We start from the raw sequence: 16,438 nt of genomic DNA on the forward strand, positions 1-16,438 counted from the left end.
CCTGGTCTATAATCTTGACTTTATCTTAAAAGAGGAATCTTATTCACTGGGCTCAAAGTCATTATATTTGAAAATACCACCAACATAAAACATTAAGAGACTCCTTTCTTCCAGTGGGTAATTCTGGGTCTTGGAGAACTCTAAAGAGACACACTTCTCCATGCCACTTCCAGTTTAGCCATGATATTGTCTGGGTTGTCTTCTTTTCTTTCTTTCTTTTAAATATTTTTAGCTGTAGATGGACCCAGTGCCTTTATTTTATTTATTTATTTATTTTTATGTGGTGCTGAAGATCCAACCGAGTGCCTCATATGTGTGAGGCAAGTGCTCTACTACTGAGTTACAATCCCAGCCCTTGTCTGTTTTTTTTTTCTAACCCTTTTTACCATTCTCTGCTAGTTCTTCCCTCTCCCATCTACACTATATTCCATCCCACCAGACCTCTCAGCATACTTGGAACACATTTGCTTTTCTGTGCTTTGCTGACACATATTTATCTGGAATGGTACCCATTTGTTATGGTTTAGCTATAGGGTGTTCCCCAAAAGCTCATGTGTGAGACAACACAAGCAAGTTTATATTCAGAGGTGAAACAATTAGATTATGAAAGGTGTAACCTAATTGGTGGATTAATCCATGGATGTGGGTTAAGCTGTAGGCAGGTGGGATGTGGCTGGACAAGGTAGGTCACTGGAGGTGTGACTAGGTTTTATATTTTGTCCCTGGTGAGCAGAACCAAATCTCTCTGCTCTTCCTGACCCTGCCATGAGCTGAGCAGTTCCTCTGCTAGGCCCTTCCCCCATGATATTCTGATTCAGCTTGGGCCCACAGCTACAGAGTTGGATGACCATGGACTGAACCTCTAAAATCATGAGCCAAAATAACCTTTTTCTCTTTTATGTTGTTATTGTCAGGTCTTTTGGTTACAGTGATGAAGAAGCTGACTAAAACACCACTGTAGACCTTGGTCAGCTGGTTGATGAGAAATCCCTAAAGTTTAAAAGGAAAGTACAAGATCGAATTTATGTTTTAAAATGATTTTTCTTGGCTTGGGAGGCTGAAGCAGGAGTATTGCAAGTTCAAAGACAGCCTCGGCAACTTAGCAAGGCTTTAAGCAACTTGGTAAGACTCTATCTCAAAATAAAATATAAAAAGGGCTGGGGATGTGGCTCAGTGGTTAAGCATCCCTTGGGTTCAAACCAATTATTCTGACTATGATATGGAGAATGGATATAAATACAAGCATAGAAGCAGAAAGATTAGTTGATTTAGGAGTGATTCAGGAGACAGAAGGTGGCAGTGGAAATAATAAGAATTGGTCAGATTGGGATATACTTTGAAAACAGAATCAGATTTTTTTTTTACATATATAGGAGATTTAGCCAACAGAACTTGCTAATAGGCTAGAGTTGGGCTGTGAGAGAAAGCACAAGAAAAGCAATCAAGGCCTAAACAAGACATTCTCTATTTGGGCTATAATGTGAGATTTTTCAATACACAGTCATGGTTTTAAACCAAGACACAACTGTGATTATGGCTTAAAGAAAAATCTTTGAAAGAGTTGTCTATTTGTCATTATGAGTGTGTGAGGGGAATGTCTTGGTTTTCACCAGTGACATGAACCAGCATTATCAGCATCTGCAAAGTGCCAAACACTGCACTAGGCTCCTTCACAAAAGTTCCATCATTTAGTTTTTCCCCAAATGCTAAGTACCAAGAATATCCCCATTTTTCAGAGAAGGGAACCAAGACTTTGTGATTTGACTGAAGTTATGCAGCCAGGTAGGGGCTGAGCTGAGATCTGAAGTCAAAGTGCACTGTGAAGCCCAAGTTCTTATCACTGCACTGATTCAAAGATAGAGAATCAGGATTCCTCAAACTTTTCTCCTCATTACTTGAAGCCTTCTGTTGACTCTCTTATGCCCTATTTTAGAGCCCAAGGCTGGCAAACAAGACAGCTTTGTTCTGTCTGTAGCCTATCCTCTGACTTGGCCTGTGATTTAGGACAAGCTTCTTAATTTGATGGTGTCTCATCATTCACACATGTTAAGCAGGACTAGTAATTACTGATGGAAAAAAAAATGCTTTGAAATCTGCAGATGAAAGGATTTTTGGCCTTGAGTGCAAATATTGTCTTTCCCATGGTATTCTTTTTTTTTTTTTTTTTTTTTTTCATTTTTGGTTTCATACCCCCCACCACCACTTTTTTTTTTTTTTTTTTTTTTTTTTTTAGTACTGGAGATTGAACCCATGGCTTCTTGCATGTTAGGCTAGTGCTCTACCACTGAGACATATCCCTATCCCCAGTTCTTTTATTTTAAGACAGAGTTTCCCTAAGTCATTCAGGTTGGCCTGAAACTTGTGATCCTCCTGACTCCAGAATAGCTGAGATTACAGGCATCTTCCACCATGTCTGGATATTTTTGGTTTATACAGCTTCCAGGACCCTTCATAAGAAAGGGGGAGGAAAGGAGGAAACAGGGCAATTGTAAAGTAAAGCGGCGTTTGCTTTCTCTCTAAAAGGCAATGGCACACTGGGGACATGAATGTAATAATCTCCTTTAATTTATAGTACTCAAGAAATATTACTAATAGATGAAAATATTTTAAGAATCATTAAGTCGGCTTTGAAAAAGCCTTAAAAATGATTTCTATTTTTGTGTTCAGGCTACTTAAACCCTAAATGTTCTCCGGTAGAAATGCAAAGGACCTAACATTTATCTAGTGTCTGTTGTGAGCCAGGTATAGGTTTTCATATGTAATCAGGCAGGTGTTATTATTACCTTCAGTTTACAGAGAAAGAAACTGACTGTCCAAAGTTACAAACTAAAGAAGCTATAGGGCCAAGAACGGACCAAGCTGGGCCTTTCCAGGTATAAACTCAGATTGTTCCCAGGACATCCTATTGCACTGAAAAATTAGTAATGATGACAATTTTGAACTTTCCTATCACACCCCGGGTGTGTGTAGCATTTAAAAATCTTTTATTGCTTGTTCTTTTCATGGCTTAGACTCTGGCACAGGGACAGTTATTTGTGTAGCACAATTGTTATTATTGTGCAGCTTCACATATTCTCTCTGCTCTGGGCAAAAATGAACAATGATGGGCTATATTTATGAAACCAGCAGCTTGGAAGTATGAGCTCCAAATTACCATTACAATTGTAGTATTTTTCTTATTTTTAATAGCTTAGCACCATTTATGTGGAAGGCCCTTCTCAAAGAATCATGAAAATAAACTGGTTCTTTGTATATTCAGAGAGTTCCTCACAGTCCCCCCTCGTCCCATAGTTTCAATCAATCATCCTGCATTTCTCAACTTTATAAATGCTGGCATCACAGATATGCAGTGTTCATGAAGAGCTGATATGACAGTTGCCTGCAAAAGCTGGTAAAACAAATAAATAAAATAATTGTGATTTTATTTAATGGTGAACTGGGGAAGGAAAGTGGGGTTAGAATAAGATTGAAAGATGACTGATGAAAAAGCTGTACAGGATTTAAGGTCTCCTCGTCAAGCTCATCTCAGGTTTATGGTTATCACAAATCCAGAGCCTCATCTTCAGCTTTCCACATTCAAGAGCACTATTTTATCAAGACTTCTTAGGAATGACTAATTTCTACAGGACACCAGTAACATGTCCTTTAAAATGTATATGAGTCAGAAGACCTGTGTATAATTCTCAGTCCCGTCATTATGAATTTGGACAAATTCACCTTCTGTAAAATAATGTAAAAAATAATACCTATAGGATTGTTATGCAAATGAAATAATGTACTTGACAACCGCAGTTTTTGGTTATTAATATTTAGATTTAAGTCATCAGACACATCTTTACATACTTAGGGAACATCTATGAACCTTTAAAATGACAAGGATATTTGTGTCAGCTGCTCAAGGCACCCCACTTCTTTTTTTTCTTTTTTTTTTTATACTGGGGATTGAACCCAAGGGTTCTTAACAAGTGAGCCACAACCCCAGCCCTTTTTAAAAATATATATATTATTTTTTTAAATTTTGAGACAAAGTCTAAGGGCCTAAGTTGCTGAGGCTGGCTTTGAACTCATGATGCTTCTGCCTCGCATCCCAAGCCACTGGGTTTACAGGCATGTACCACCATGCCTGGCAGCACCCCACTTCTTATAACTAATGTATTTGCAAGCCCAACGTAGTAATTGCAGTCTTGCCAGAGTAGTAGATAATTAAATGGTGACCCAGGCCCTTTCATAGGCCATTTATGCGTGATCCCTTTTTTAGTTTTATTTTTACAATACTGGACTTGAATTCAGGGCATTGCATATGCTAGGAAAGTGCTCTATCAATGAAATAAAATCCCACCCCTTTCTAAAAATTTTATTTTGAGACAAGGTCTTGCTAAGTTGCCCAGGATGACCTAGAACTTGTAATCTTCTTACTTCAACCTCCAGAGTAGTACAGGCATGTGCCACTTTGCCTGGCCATCTCTAATTTTTACACTATTCCTACTGAGTAGGCCTTAATATCACCAATGTGCCTCTTATGTTTAGATATGAGGTGTTCCTCCAAAGCTCATGTGTGAGACAATGCAAGAAAGTTTAGAGGTGAAATGATTGGGTTATGAGAGCCTTAACCTAATCAGGGCATTAATTCACTTTCATGAATTAAGTAGGTGGTAACTATAGGCAGATAGGGTGTAGCTGGAGGAAGTGGGTCACTGGTGGCATGCCTTTGGGGTTTATATTTTGTCCCTGGTGAGTGGAGTCTCTGCTTTCTTACTGTGTTCTTCTGCCACACTCTTTCACTGTGATGTTCTGCCTCACCTTGGGCCCAGAGCAGTAACTGAGATGTCTGAAACCGTGAGCACCTGATGAACTTTTCCTCCTTTTTGTTGTTCTTGTTGGATCTTTTGGTTATAGCAATGAAAAAGCTGACTAAAACAGTGCTTGTGAGGAATATGAGGTTTAGAGACCCAGAGATATTAAGCTGCCCTAGAAAATATAGGTAAGTCCTTTTCATCTCTCATATGCAGTTCACTCTTGTTACGATGAATTAGATCATAACATATCTTCCATTAGCTACATTTTATGATCCTAAAATAGATTTGGGATGTGACCCAGTGCTTTGATGAGATCTGGGACACACATTAGCAAATTGTCATAGGCATTAAAAAAAAAAAAACCACACACACACACACACACACACACACACACAAATCCAGTTTCAGAAGTTCTAGGCCTGTTTTGGGAGTTTGGCCCATCATTCCCATTCCTAAAGGCTGGCTCTCCCATGACATGTCAAGTTATTAACTGAAACCAGAGCCTGTAAGCAGAGAAACAAGCTAGTGCAAATTAGGTTCTGGAAGGGGCCTGGAACAACTCCCATATAATAATTTTAAGGGAGTCTTTCCCTCTTGAGGGGAAGTGTCTGATTCTATTTTTTTTTAACCAAGATTCAAACCCTCTTTGGCCCCCACTTATAGTACAGAATTTGTTTCTTTACTTTATCTTTTTTTTTTTTTAAAGAGAGAGAGGGAGAGAGGGGGGAGAGAGAGAGAGAGAGAGAGAGAGAGAGAGAGAGAGAGAGAGAGAGAATTTTTTAATATTTATTTTTTAGTTCTCGGCGGACACAACATCTTTGTTGGTATGTGGTGCTGAGGATCGAACCCGGGTCGCACGCAGGCCAGGCGACCGCGCTACCACTTGAGCCACATCCCCAGCCCCTCTTTACTTTATCTCCAGATAAGAAAATCAAGGAACAAATAACTATATATAAGATCGTGTGTTCAGTTCAACAAACTTTTTTTTTCTTTTATAGAACTGTGTATAGAACCAGGGATACTTTGCCACTGAGCTACATTTCCTGTCTTTTTTTTGGGTGGGGTGGGGTGTGTACTGGGGATTGAACTCACGGACACTCAACCACTGAGTCATAATTCCAGCCCTATTTTGTATTTTATTTAGAGACAGGGTCTCACTGAGTTGCTTAGTGCCTTGTTTTTGCTGAGGCAGGCTTTAAACTAGTACCTCCCAAACTGCTGGGATTACAAGAGTACTTGGTCCCTGTTCTTTTTTTTTTTTTAAAAGAGTGAGAGAGGAGAGAGAGTGAGTGAGAGAGAGAGAGAGAGAGAGAGAGAGAGAGAGAGAGAGAGAATTTTTAATATTTATTTTTTAGTTCTCGGCAGACACAACATCTTTGTTGGTATGTGGTGCTGAGGATCGAACCAGGGCTGCACGCATGCGAGGCGAGCGCGCTACCGCTTGAGCCACATCCCCAGCCCCGGTCCCTGTTCTTTTAATGTTTAATTTTGAGAGAGGGCTTGCTGAGGTTGGCCTTGAAATGACAATCTTCCTATTTCAGCCCCTTCCAAGTAGCTAGGATTACAGGTGTGTACTACTGCATCCAATCAGTTCAACTCACTTTTATAATGTACTTATTAGGCATCAGGAGTTGTGCTAGATGCTGTACATATAAACATTTATAAACTGTGAAAAGCAGTATGACATAAATAGAAGATGCTACTTTTGGGGGGGGGTTATTAGGGATTGAACCCAGGGCCTTACACATGCTAGGCAAGCACTCTACCACTGAGCTACATCCCTTTTTAAAAATTTTGAGACATGGTCTTGTACAGGTTGACTTGAACTTGCAATCCTCCTGCTTCAGCCTCCCCAAAAGCTGGTATAAGGTATCATTTTGACAACATAAATCACATAATAATGATAATAATCCCTTATATTTCCTTAACATTTTCCATATTGATTTGCTAATTATCATACATGAGAAACTAAGGGCCAGATAGATTAAATGGTTTGCCTGAGGGCACACACTAAGTTGATTCCAATGTTCTCTCTACTACCACACACTGCCTTTCCAGAAAATTCTAGACATCTGGGATTCTACCTAATTCATCCAAGGATAATGTCTTGGATAACATGAGGTTTGGAAGAGTTTCCTTGAATAGAAAGTAAAATTGTATTCCCCAAACCAATTTTCTCCATGACTTTCTTTTCTTTCTCTTTCTTCTTCCCTCCCCTCCTTCCTTCATTCTTTTTTATTATTTTTATTTTGGGTGCTGAGTGTTGAACCACCCAGGGACACTCTATCACTAAGCTACATCCCTATCCCTTTTTTAAAATTTTAAATTATGACACAGAGTCTTGCTAAATTGCTGAGACTGGTCTCTAACTTGTGATCCTCCTGCCTCAGCAGGAGTAGTTGGGATAACAGGCATGTGTCACCATGCCCAGCCCGCTCTATGACTTTCATATTTCTTGTGTATCTACAACTTTAGATGCATTCACATGTTATTTTATAACAACTCTTAGGTCATGTGACTAGTAAATACTGGAGTCAAAGCTGGAATCTTGTTTCTAATGTTTGAGCCCTGTTCATTTCACTATAACAATACTGCTTTGGAGATTATCTGTATAACCTTGAACAAATCACTTAACCTCTGTGACACTCTGTTACCTCATTTGTGAAGTGAATTGTGAAATGCAGATGTGATAATATAAAATAGAAAACTCCAATAGAAATATCACTTGTGGTTATTGCTGTTAAATGCACCAAAGTGGAATTTTTTAAAACAGTATACTCCCTTTTCCTTTGAATAAAAAACCAAAAAAACATAAAGTGGCCAAGGGAGACTCTCTTAAATAAGGGGAGGCCTGTATGACTTGCTTTTTAAGGCTGGATCTGGTCAGAGGGGTCTGAGTGGAGTTAGGCAGGCATTTCTGTGGGTGGTTGGTTTGTGGTGGAAAAAGTCTGAAAACCAAAGTGGGCTAATTACAACTGGGTCTTGTTCAGCTGTCCTTCTTAACGTGCCAAATGGGGACTACTATGATAGTGGTAATGGTTGTAGGACTGATAAGAGTTGTGGTTTCCACCACAACTGGATGGTGGTGTGGGAAGCCACCATGCCTAAGAAAGAAAGACCAATTCTGGGTTTTGGGGTAGGCTACAGCTTTACTGCAAGCTTAGCTAAACTGTGAGGGAGGCAGAGTAGTAAGTCAGTCACCTGTCCTCAAGATTTTTCAGTTCAGTGAGTGGCAGAGAAGCCCTCAGCTGTTAAAACAAGACAGAACATAATAAAAGTCACATAAGAGCAACTACGAGGTGGGGTGTGGACTTCTAGAAGGCTTCTTGAGGTAGTTAGCATATAAACTGAGCCTATGATGATGAGAATTTCAAGTAACTGGTTGGTTATTCCTATTGAGAGTGGCAGCATGAGAAAGTAGGATGTGTTATGTTTAATATGGCTTTTATTGAGCTACGTGCTAATAATGTCTGAGAATACAAAAAGATACAAAAAATACAAAACCAGTTATTTTCCACTGGGGAATTCTTAATCTAGGGAGGTAGACAGTCATTAGGGGGATTATGATTTCATATAGTAGAGAAAAAAGGTTAAAAAGGAGAATGTGTAACTTTCATTTGGAGAGAAGATACTTTGCAAAAGAGGCAATACTTGAATTGTGTCCACAGAAGGGAGGAAGTGTTTGCAAGCTGAACTAAGGGCAAGGTTAGGAGTGCTTCAGGCACCAAATAGGTCCTAGTGTTTTTTTTTTTTTTCCTCTTGGTGCTGGGGATGAATCCAGGGCCTTGCACACCTGTTCTTACACTGAGCAACCTTAGCCCTCTGCAGGACTCTCTTACTTAAAAATCTAAATGGAACAAGCAGCAGGACTATACTCCTTCCTCCTTCTAAAAAGGTTTTAGCTGGAGGAAATAACCTATTTTTTTTTTTTTTGTACTGGGGATTGAACCCAGAGGCCTTAAGCACTGAACCACATCCTGACCCCCCCCTTATATATATATATATATATTTTATTAGAGTGTCTCACTGAATTGCTGAGGCTGGCTTTGAACTGGCAATCATCCTGCCTCAGGCTTCCAAGTCGCTGGGATTACAGGTGTGCTCCTCAGCGCTCAACCTTAAAAAGTTATTATTATTTAAAATAATAGCACATTGAAAGGCTTTAGAGGCAAACTGAGATACTAATCAAGCTATTTAATCTTTACGTAAGACATTTATTTTGGTCTGTTCCCTTATTTGTGTAATGCATTTCTGTTTCAGTTCCCTCATTCATATAAGTAAAAAACAAAAGCATCTGTTACACAGCCTGAAGTATATATAGTACTGTCATTATTTAGAATTCTTATCTCTTTTAGTCCTCAGAAGCCACATTAACTGTGGGTATACTTTCTCTCATTTTTCTGAAACAGAAGCGCAAAGTAGGTGACCTACCTTAAGTTCACACAGGACAATCTGGTGCCGCCTCTGTAGCCCGTCCGCCCCAAACTTATATCCGCGCCGGGTTTTTCTAGGCGACCCAGGGCATACTCTGGTCCGGCAGCACTCACTCCCGCGCCAGGGTTTGCGCGCCGCCGCGGCCAGCTCGGGCCGGCGGGCGGGGCGGGGCCGTGAGGGGAGGGGCGGGGCGGGGCCGTGAGGGGCGGGGCAGGGTGAGGAGGGAAGTTGTCGAAGTTCGGGGAGACGCCCGCCCGCCGGCCGGCCCGCCCGCCCGAGCCTCGCCTACGGCCGCTCCCTCCGCCTCCTCCCCGCCCCGAGCCCCAGTCCGCCCGTCCTTCCTTCCCCTCCCGTGCATGATGGAAACACCATGGCTGCGGCAGCCCAGCTCTCCCTGACACAGGTAACGCCGCCTGCCCGTCGCCGGGCTCGGCCGGCCGATGCCCCCGGCCCCCTCCCCCACCGCCCTCAGCTTCGCTGACCCGGGCAGCTGCTCGGGACTCGCGCGCTTGGCGGCCGGTGCGCCCGAGCGAGAGCGTGTGCGTGACCGAGCCAGGGCGCCATCCCGAGCCGGAGCTCCGCCGTCTCGGCCGCGACCCCGCCCCGAATAGGCCGGCGCCCCTGCCCCGCCCCGCGCGGCCCTCATCCCAGCCCACGGCCCGGTGGACTGTGCCCCGGGCCGCGCTCGCGCGTCCCGCGCTGGCTCAGCCGCGTCAGCTCTCACCCACCCAGGAAGTTTCCCCTTCCAGGCCAGACGCCCGCCAGGTGAGCTCCTGTTGAGCTCGCGCGGAGTAGCCTCACCCCCGGTCGCAGGCGGGTTGTCCTCTGGGCCACCGGCGGCAATGCCTTCCCGAGCGGACGCACAGGCCCCAGCTAAGCAGCCTTTGCCCGCTGGAATTCGACGGAAGCCCTCCTTTTCTCCAGTAGTTCTCTCCAGTTAGCCTTGCTTCCTAGTAAGTCGCATCCTACTCAGGTACCTGCCCTGCTCGCCCCTTCCTGAATTCAGGAATTTAGCTCTTTTTCGCTCCTGATCAGGTTAACTTCTGGGTCAGACCCCCGATTCAGTCTTTTTCACCCAAATCTACTTTCACTTCCCCCCCGGCTGGGGGTGGGGAACTCTCACCTAATCGCTTGTCCGAACCGATAACAGAGGAAACATCTTTTAGCAGGTGTAGCACTTTGGCTAGGGTTGGTGCTGGGAACCACCTAGCAGATCAGTGTGTCCGGGAGAATCTTCACCAAAACCTGTCCTCAGGGTCTTCTTGCCTTTTATGCTTGTTCTTCACAGAAAAAGTCTAACCATCATTCACTTAAGGAGCTTGGTTCCTCCCTCTTAGTAAAGAAAGTCAATTATAGCCTTCCCACTGTGTCCAGGGTGATGAAGTGCCAGACACCTGTTAGTCCCGTCCAGCTCTAACGACCAAAACTCTCTTCAGCCTCATCTTCTCAGCCTGTTTTCTGTAGAGCTGGTGGCCATGTACTCCCTGATCTGAGCTCCCCTAGCCTTTTTAGCTGTCTTGTGGTATCTCCCTGCCATCTTGTCTCCGTGGCCTAGATTTTTCCGGTGCTTTTAAGGCTTTAACGCTGGGATAGGGCATGCATTTGGTCTTTGTGTTAGGATCAAGAGACTTTGTGGCGTTTTGCCTAGCACTCTAGGATAGATAGAGTGAAAGAGTCTTTTTCTTAGAAATAAGAACACACACATCCCTCAGGTAAAAATAACTTCAGAACTTCAGTTTGCAAGAATTGTGCCTTAGAGGTTTATTTGCTATTGTGTATTCTTTTTGACCAATAAGCAGGGAAGAACCTTTAACATGGAATGTAATGGTTTAGTCTTGGTCCCAGGAGTCTATTTTGAAAGGTCCTTCTGAAATTCGAATTTGAGGAATAGAAACATTGACTTTTAGATGTTCACTTTCTAGGAGTCTAGTTAGTGACTTGCATTATATGAGGTGCCTGCTGGCAAGCTGTGGATTTCTGGCTCTGCTGGCAAATTCTGGCAGGAATTTTCCTCTCTTGAAAATTTTGTTCTCTTGAAAGCTTCTGTAAAATTGTTTCTAAGTTGTGTGCATATTTTATTTGTTTTTAGTTTTTGGTTACTATCATTGCTTCAGGCTCTGTCCGTTTTTTAGTTGCTTAAATAATTTACGTATGTTCTTGTGGTTATATATATTTAGGTATTAACATGTACCCAAGAGTAAATACAGAATCAGTAGTATTAATCTTCAGTGTCTTATATTTAAGAGAATATACAATGGCGGTTAATTATTGATAATTCAAATAAATCAATTTAGAATATTTTGATCTTAAGACACTAAGAATCTATACAGTTATAAAGGCACAGGAAAAATAAAAACTCCTAGTATATGATCTAAAAACAATAAATGTTATAAGAATGCTCTTCCTTTTAGTGCTTTTTAAAAACATTGCAAGAGTGATATAACTGTATTGCAGACAGTTTGGAAATTGGAGGGAAAACATCTCCCATAATTTCAGTTTCTGGTGTTTATTTTTAATTTAATTAAAAAATACACTGTGCTGATTAACTTCACCTTAGTGGTCTGTTTTAACAATTATGATAGTAAATACAGGGCAGAGTTTGAAAATTACAACGTGCTCTGAAGCAGAAAAGGAATATTTTATTCAACATGACAGATATTTGAGTTTCCACAATGGAAAAGGCACATTAATGATATTTTTCATTTTTGCCTGTACTTATAGTTTATTCAGGAAGTCTCTGCTTCCTTGAGAGATATCTAACCATTCTGAAAAATGGCTTGGAATGTTCAGCACTTGGGAGTGGTTGTCATAGTTAAATTAATTAGGAACAGTTGGATTTGTCCAGTAGAAAGTCTCCCAGGAGTCATCTGAGAGTACATTCCTTTATTTTTTACTTTATTTGCAGATAGAATGCTAGTAAAAGACTAACATGTGGTAGAAAAAGATCAAACATCCTTAGCAATGAATTATAGTTCTGAATCTCTGCTCTCTAGTAGTCTTATAAGGGCTCAATTTACTTGCTTTTCAAGGTAACGTAAAAACATTTAATATACTTCTTTGGGAGTTTTGGGCTTAATTAAATTATAACCCCAGAAACCAAAAAAGAAAATGGTCTGATGGAGAGATCTAGTAACTTGGAGAATTAGTAGTATAATAAATGAAAAGGTAAAGTTTATTAGACAAAGCTCTATGCTGGAATTTCACTTTAAAGCACTTGAACCCTCATCTACAAGATAAACCTTCATTAAAAATTATGTCTGGGGGCTGGGGATGTGGCTCAAGCGGTGGCGCGCTCGCCTCGCATGCGTGCGGCCCGGGTTCGATCCTCAGCACCACATACCAACAAAGATGTTGTGTCCGCCGAGAACTAAAAAATAAATATTAAAAAATTCTCTCTCTCCTCTCTCACTCTCTCTTTAAAAAAAAAATATCCATTAGACATTTAAAAAAATTATGTCTGTTAGGGAACTTTTAATAGTTTAAGGAGTGTTGATAACTGAATGCTGTATTACAGTAAACAGGAAAAATTTTATGTAGACAAATGATGTAATCCAGTTAAGGGTGCATAGAAGAGACTGAAAGAAAAACACTTAAGATTTTATAGTAGTATGGTAATTGTATTTATTTACCTTGTTTTCAACAGCATGTATTCTTTCTCTAATCAACTGATTTAGCAGTTCTGTATGACAACATTTTTGAAATTTTACTCATTTAAATTGAGACCAATAAAAATTGAGATCATTAACTATTAAAGTAAAACTGTATTCTGAGAATGCTTCTACACTTAAATATCATTTTACTTTTTAAAAAAAAATTATTATGCTACTGGAGATTGAACATAGGGCCTTATACTTGCTTGACAAGCATACTTCCATTTAAAATTCTCATCTTTGGATTTAGAGAAATTTGTCAGGGAAATGATAATAATTATTATAATAGGTTTGGAGAAATCACTTAGAAGGCTAATTTATAATTTTGTGTGCTGCTTTATAATTTACAAAGCATTTTATGTTCTTTCATTTGATCTTATAATAACCAATGAATTAGGCTGTTATTATCATCATTTCTAATTGGAGGATACTGAGGCTCAGAATTTGACTTATGTTTTTTATAGTCATAAATAAAAGAGCCATCATGAGTCCATGTTTTTTTAAAAAAGCAATACTAGTGAAAAGTCTTCTTTCTTCCCTAGGTCCCTAGTCCTTTTTTCAGAGGCAGCCATTCTTGCCAGTTTGTTTGTTTGTTTCTCTCTCTCTTTCTCTCTCTCTCTTTCTTTCTTTCTTTCTTTCTTCTTTTTTTTTAATGTGTTTTTGGTAGTTGTAAATGATCAGAATGCCTTTATTTTATTTGCTTAATTTTAGGTGGTGCTGAAGCTCAAACCCAGTGCCTCATGCATGCTAGGCAAGTGCTCTGCTGCTGAGCCACAGCCCTACCACCCACTTGCCAGTTTCTTGAGTGTACTTTTCTTAATATTCTGTGTGTGTGTGTGTGTGTGTGTGTGTGTGTGTGTATGTATGTATATTCCAGTTTAAATTTTTTTTTTTTGCTGTTGTAGATGGACAGCATGCCTTTACTTTTTAATTTATTTTTATGAGGTGCTAAGGATCAAACCCTGTGCCTCACATGTGCTAGGCAAGCACTCTACCACTGAGCTACAGCCCCAGCCCTGTTTTGCAGTTTCTATAAGATTTTTTCATTCATTCTTTTTAGATATACATGACAGTAGAATGCATTTTGGCATATTACACATGCATGGAGTATAACATCCCATACTGTGGGTTGTACAGGATGTGGAATTACATTGATCATATATTCATATATGAACAGAGGAAAGTTATATGTGATTCATTGTACTGTCTTTCCTAATCCTATGCCCCCCCTTCCCTTCATTCTCCTTTGTCTAATATATTGAACTTCTATCCTGCCCCCTTTATTATGTGCTAACATCTGCATTTCAGAGAGAACATTCAAACATTTGGCCCTTTGGTTTTGGGGATTGGCTTATTTCATTTAGCATGATAGTTTCCAGTTCCATTCCTTTACCGGCAAATGCCATAATTTCATTCTTCTTTAAAGCTGAGTAATATTCCATTGCATTTATACCACATTTTCTTTATCCTAGGTGCTGAAGGGCACCTAGGTTGGTTCCGTAGCTTAGCTGTAGTGAATCGAGCTGTTATAGACATTGATGTGTCCACCTCACTAGAGTATGCTGATTTTAAGTACTTTGGGTATATGCCAAGGAAAAAACTTCCACAGTTTATTCTTATTATATTTACCTTATCTGATCTAGGAAATTGTTCCATATCAGTACATGTAGAGCTTCCTCATTATTTTCAAAATTTCATGGTATTCTTATTTGTGAATGTAATTTAACTTATTTAACTAATCACCTAATGGTGGACATTTATGTTTCCAATATTTTGTTAACAGCAGTACTACAGTGAATATTCTTTTACATGTCTTTGTGCTCATGTGTATGTGCAGTAGTTTCTAGTGGTTGTAATATTTAGGTCAGACGACTCCCCCCACCCCCCAAGGGTTACTTTTTAGTTTTTTCTTTGAGACAAGATCTCACCAAGTTGCTGAAGGTCTTGTTTAATTGCTAATGCTGTCCTCAAACTTGTGATCCTCCTGCCTTAACCTCCTGAGTCGCTGGAATTATATGTGGGCTCCTATGCCCAGTTACTATCAAATGTTTGTCTCATATGTAGAAATGATACTTCATTGTTTTAACGTATTATTTTTTTAAAATTTTGGGTTAAGGTTTAACTTCTTCAGCTGTTTATATTTTCTTTTTTGAAACTTTCTGTTTAGTACTTTAATGTGACCTCCTATTGGGTTTGTATATTTAGAAAATTTGCACTTTGGCATATTCTTTTTTTTTTTTTTTTAAAGAGAGAGGGGGGAGAGAGAGAGAGAGAGAGAGAGAGAGAGAGAGAATTTTTTTAATATTTATTTTTTAGTTATTGGCGGACACAACATCTTTGTTTGTATGTGGTGCTGAGGATCGAACCCGGGCCGCACGCATGCCAGGCGAGCGCGCTACTGATTGAGCCACATCCCCAGCCCAAGGCATATTCTTTTTAAAAAAAATATTTTGTTTTAGTTGTAGATGGATACAGTACCTTTATTTTATATGTTTATTTTTCTGTGGTGTTGAGGATTGAACCCAGTGCCTCACATGTGCTAGGTGAGTACTCTACCACTGAGCCACAACCCCAGCTCACTTTGCAAAATTCTTTTTATTTTTAAATATTTTTTAGTTGTAGATAGACACAATATCTTTATTTATTTATTTTTATGTTGTGCTGAGGATCGAACGTAGCACCTCACATATGCGAGGCAGGTACTCTATCACTGAGCTGCAGCCCCAGCCCACTTTCCAAACTTCTTTACAAATATTTTTTCTCTTTAAAATTTTCTGTTTATGGCATTAAAAAATATTTTTAGTTGTATATGAACACAATACCTTTATTTTACTTATTTTTACTTTTATGTGGTGCTGAGGATCAAACCCAGTGCCTCACACGTGCTAGACAAGTACTCTACCACTGAGCCACAACCCCAGGCCTGTTTGTTATTTGTAGTTATAGATGGACAGAATGCCTTTGTTTATTTATTTATTTATTTTTTAATGTGGTGCTAAAGATCAAACCCAGTGCCTCATACATGTTATGCAAGTGCTCTGCCACTGCTACAGCCCAGCCCTGGCATTTTTTGATTATGTGTAATATTTTTTAAAATTTTTGTTTAAATTTATAGTCTTTTTTTTTCTTCTGCCAAATCTAGATTTTTGTTTTTGTTTTTTTCTTTTGCGGTACCCGGGATCTAACCCAGGGCCTCACACAGGCTAGACAGGTTCTTTACCATTGACTTATATCCCTAGCCTCAGATCTAGATCTTTAAGTGTAAGGAGCACAGGTAGAAGAATATATCTGTAAGAGCATTCTTATTCTGCCTCTGAATAGCTCTGTAATCTTGGGACACATTGCTTGACCTCATAGACTCACTCATTTTTGGACAGTAGAAATAAATTATTGAGACTTCACAGGTATATTGTGATTACAAAATAAATTGGTGAATGAAAAAGGACATAAAGTAAATGCAACTTTCAGTAAATATTTTCTTTAACTATCCCTGTAGTCAAATTTGTTATAAGTTGATGTCATACCTTGTATCTGCATTGGTTTTTTCCTGTTTCATAA

At 39.9% G+C, this 16,438-nt stretch overlaps 1 protein-coding gene across 7 annotated transcripts in view; it reads left to right on the forward strand.

Moving 5' to 3' along the window:
- Positions 1-9,439: 9,439 nt before the first annotated feature.
- EPS15 (epidermal growth factor receptor pathway substrate 15) overlaps positions 9,440-16,438 on the forward strand; it is a 127,197-nt gene continuing 120,198 nt past the window's right edge. For 3 of the 7 annotated variants that reach the window (XM_081306407.1, XM_081306411.1, XM_081306413.1), the window contains exon 1: positions 9,440-9,632. In XM_081306407.1, coding sequence (XP_081162533.1) covers positions 9,601-9,632 — 32 coding nt within the window. In that variant the 5' untranslated portion in view covers positions 9,440-9,600. Of the gene's footprint in view, positions 9,634-16,438 lie in introns of all 7 variants that reach the window. The other 4 variants (XM_081306408.1, XM_081306410.1, XM_081306412.1 and 1 more) reach the window with 2 other exon arrangements.

Source organism: Spermophilus citellus (genome assembly GCF_964194105.1).
Source record: "Spermophilus citellus genome assembly, chromosome: 9".
NCBI lineage: Eukaryota > Metazoa > Chordata > Mammalia > Rodentia > Sciuridae > Spermophilus > Spermophilus citellus.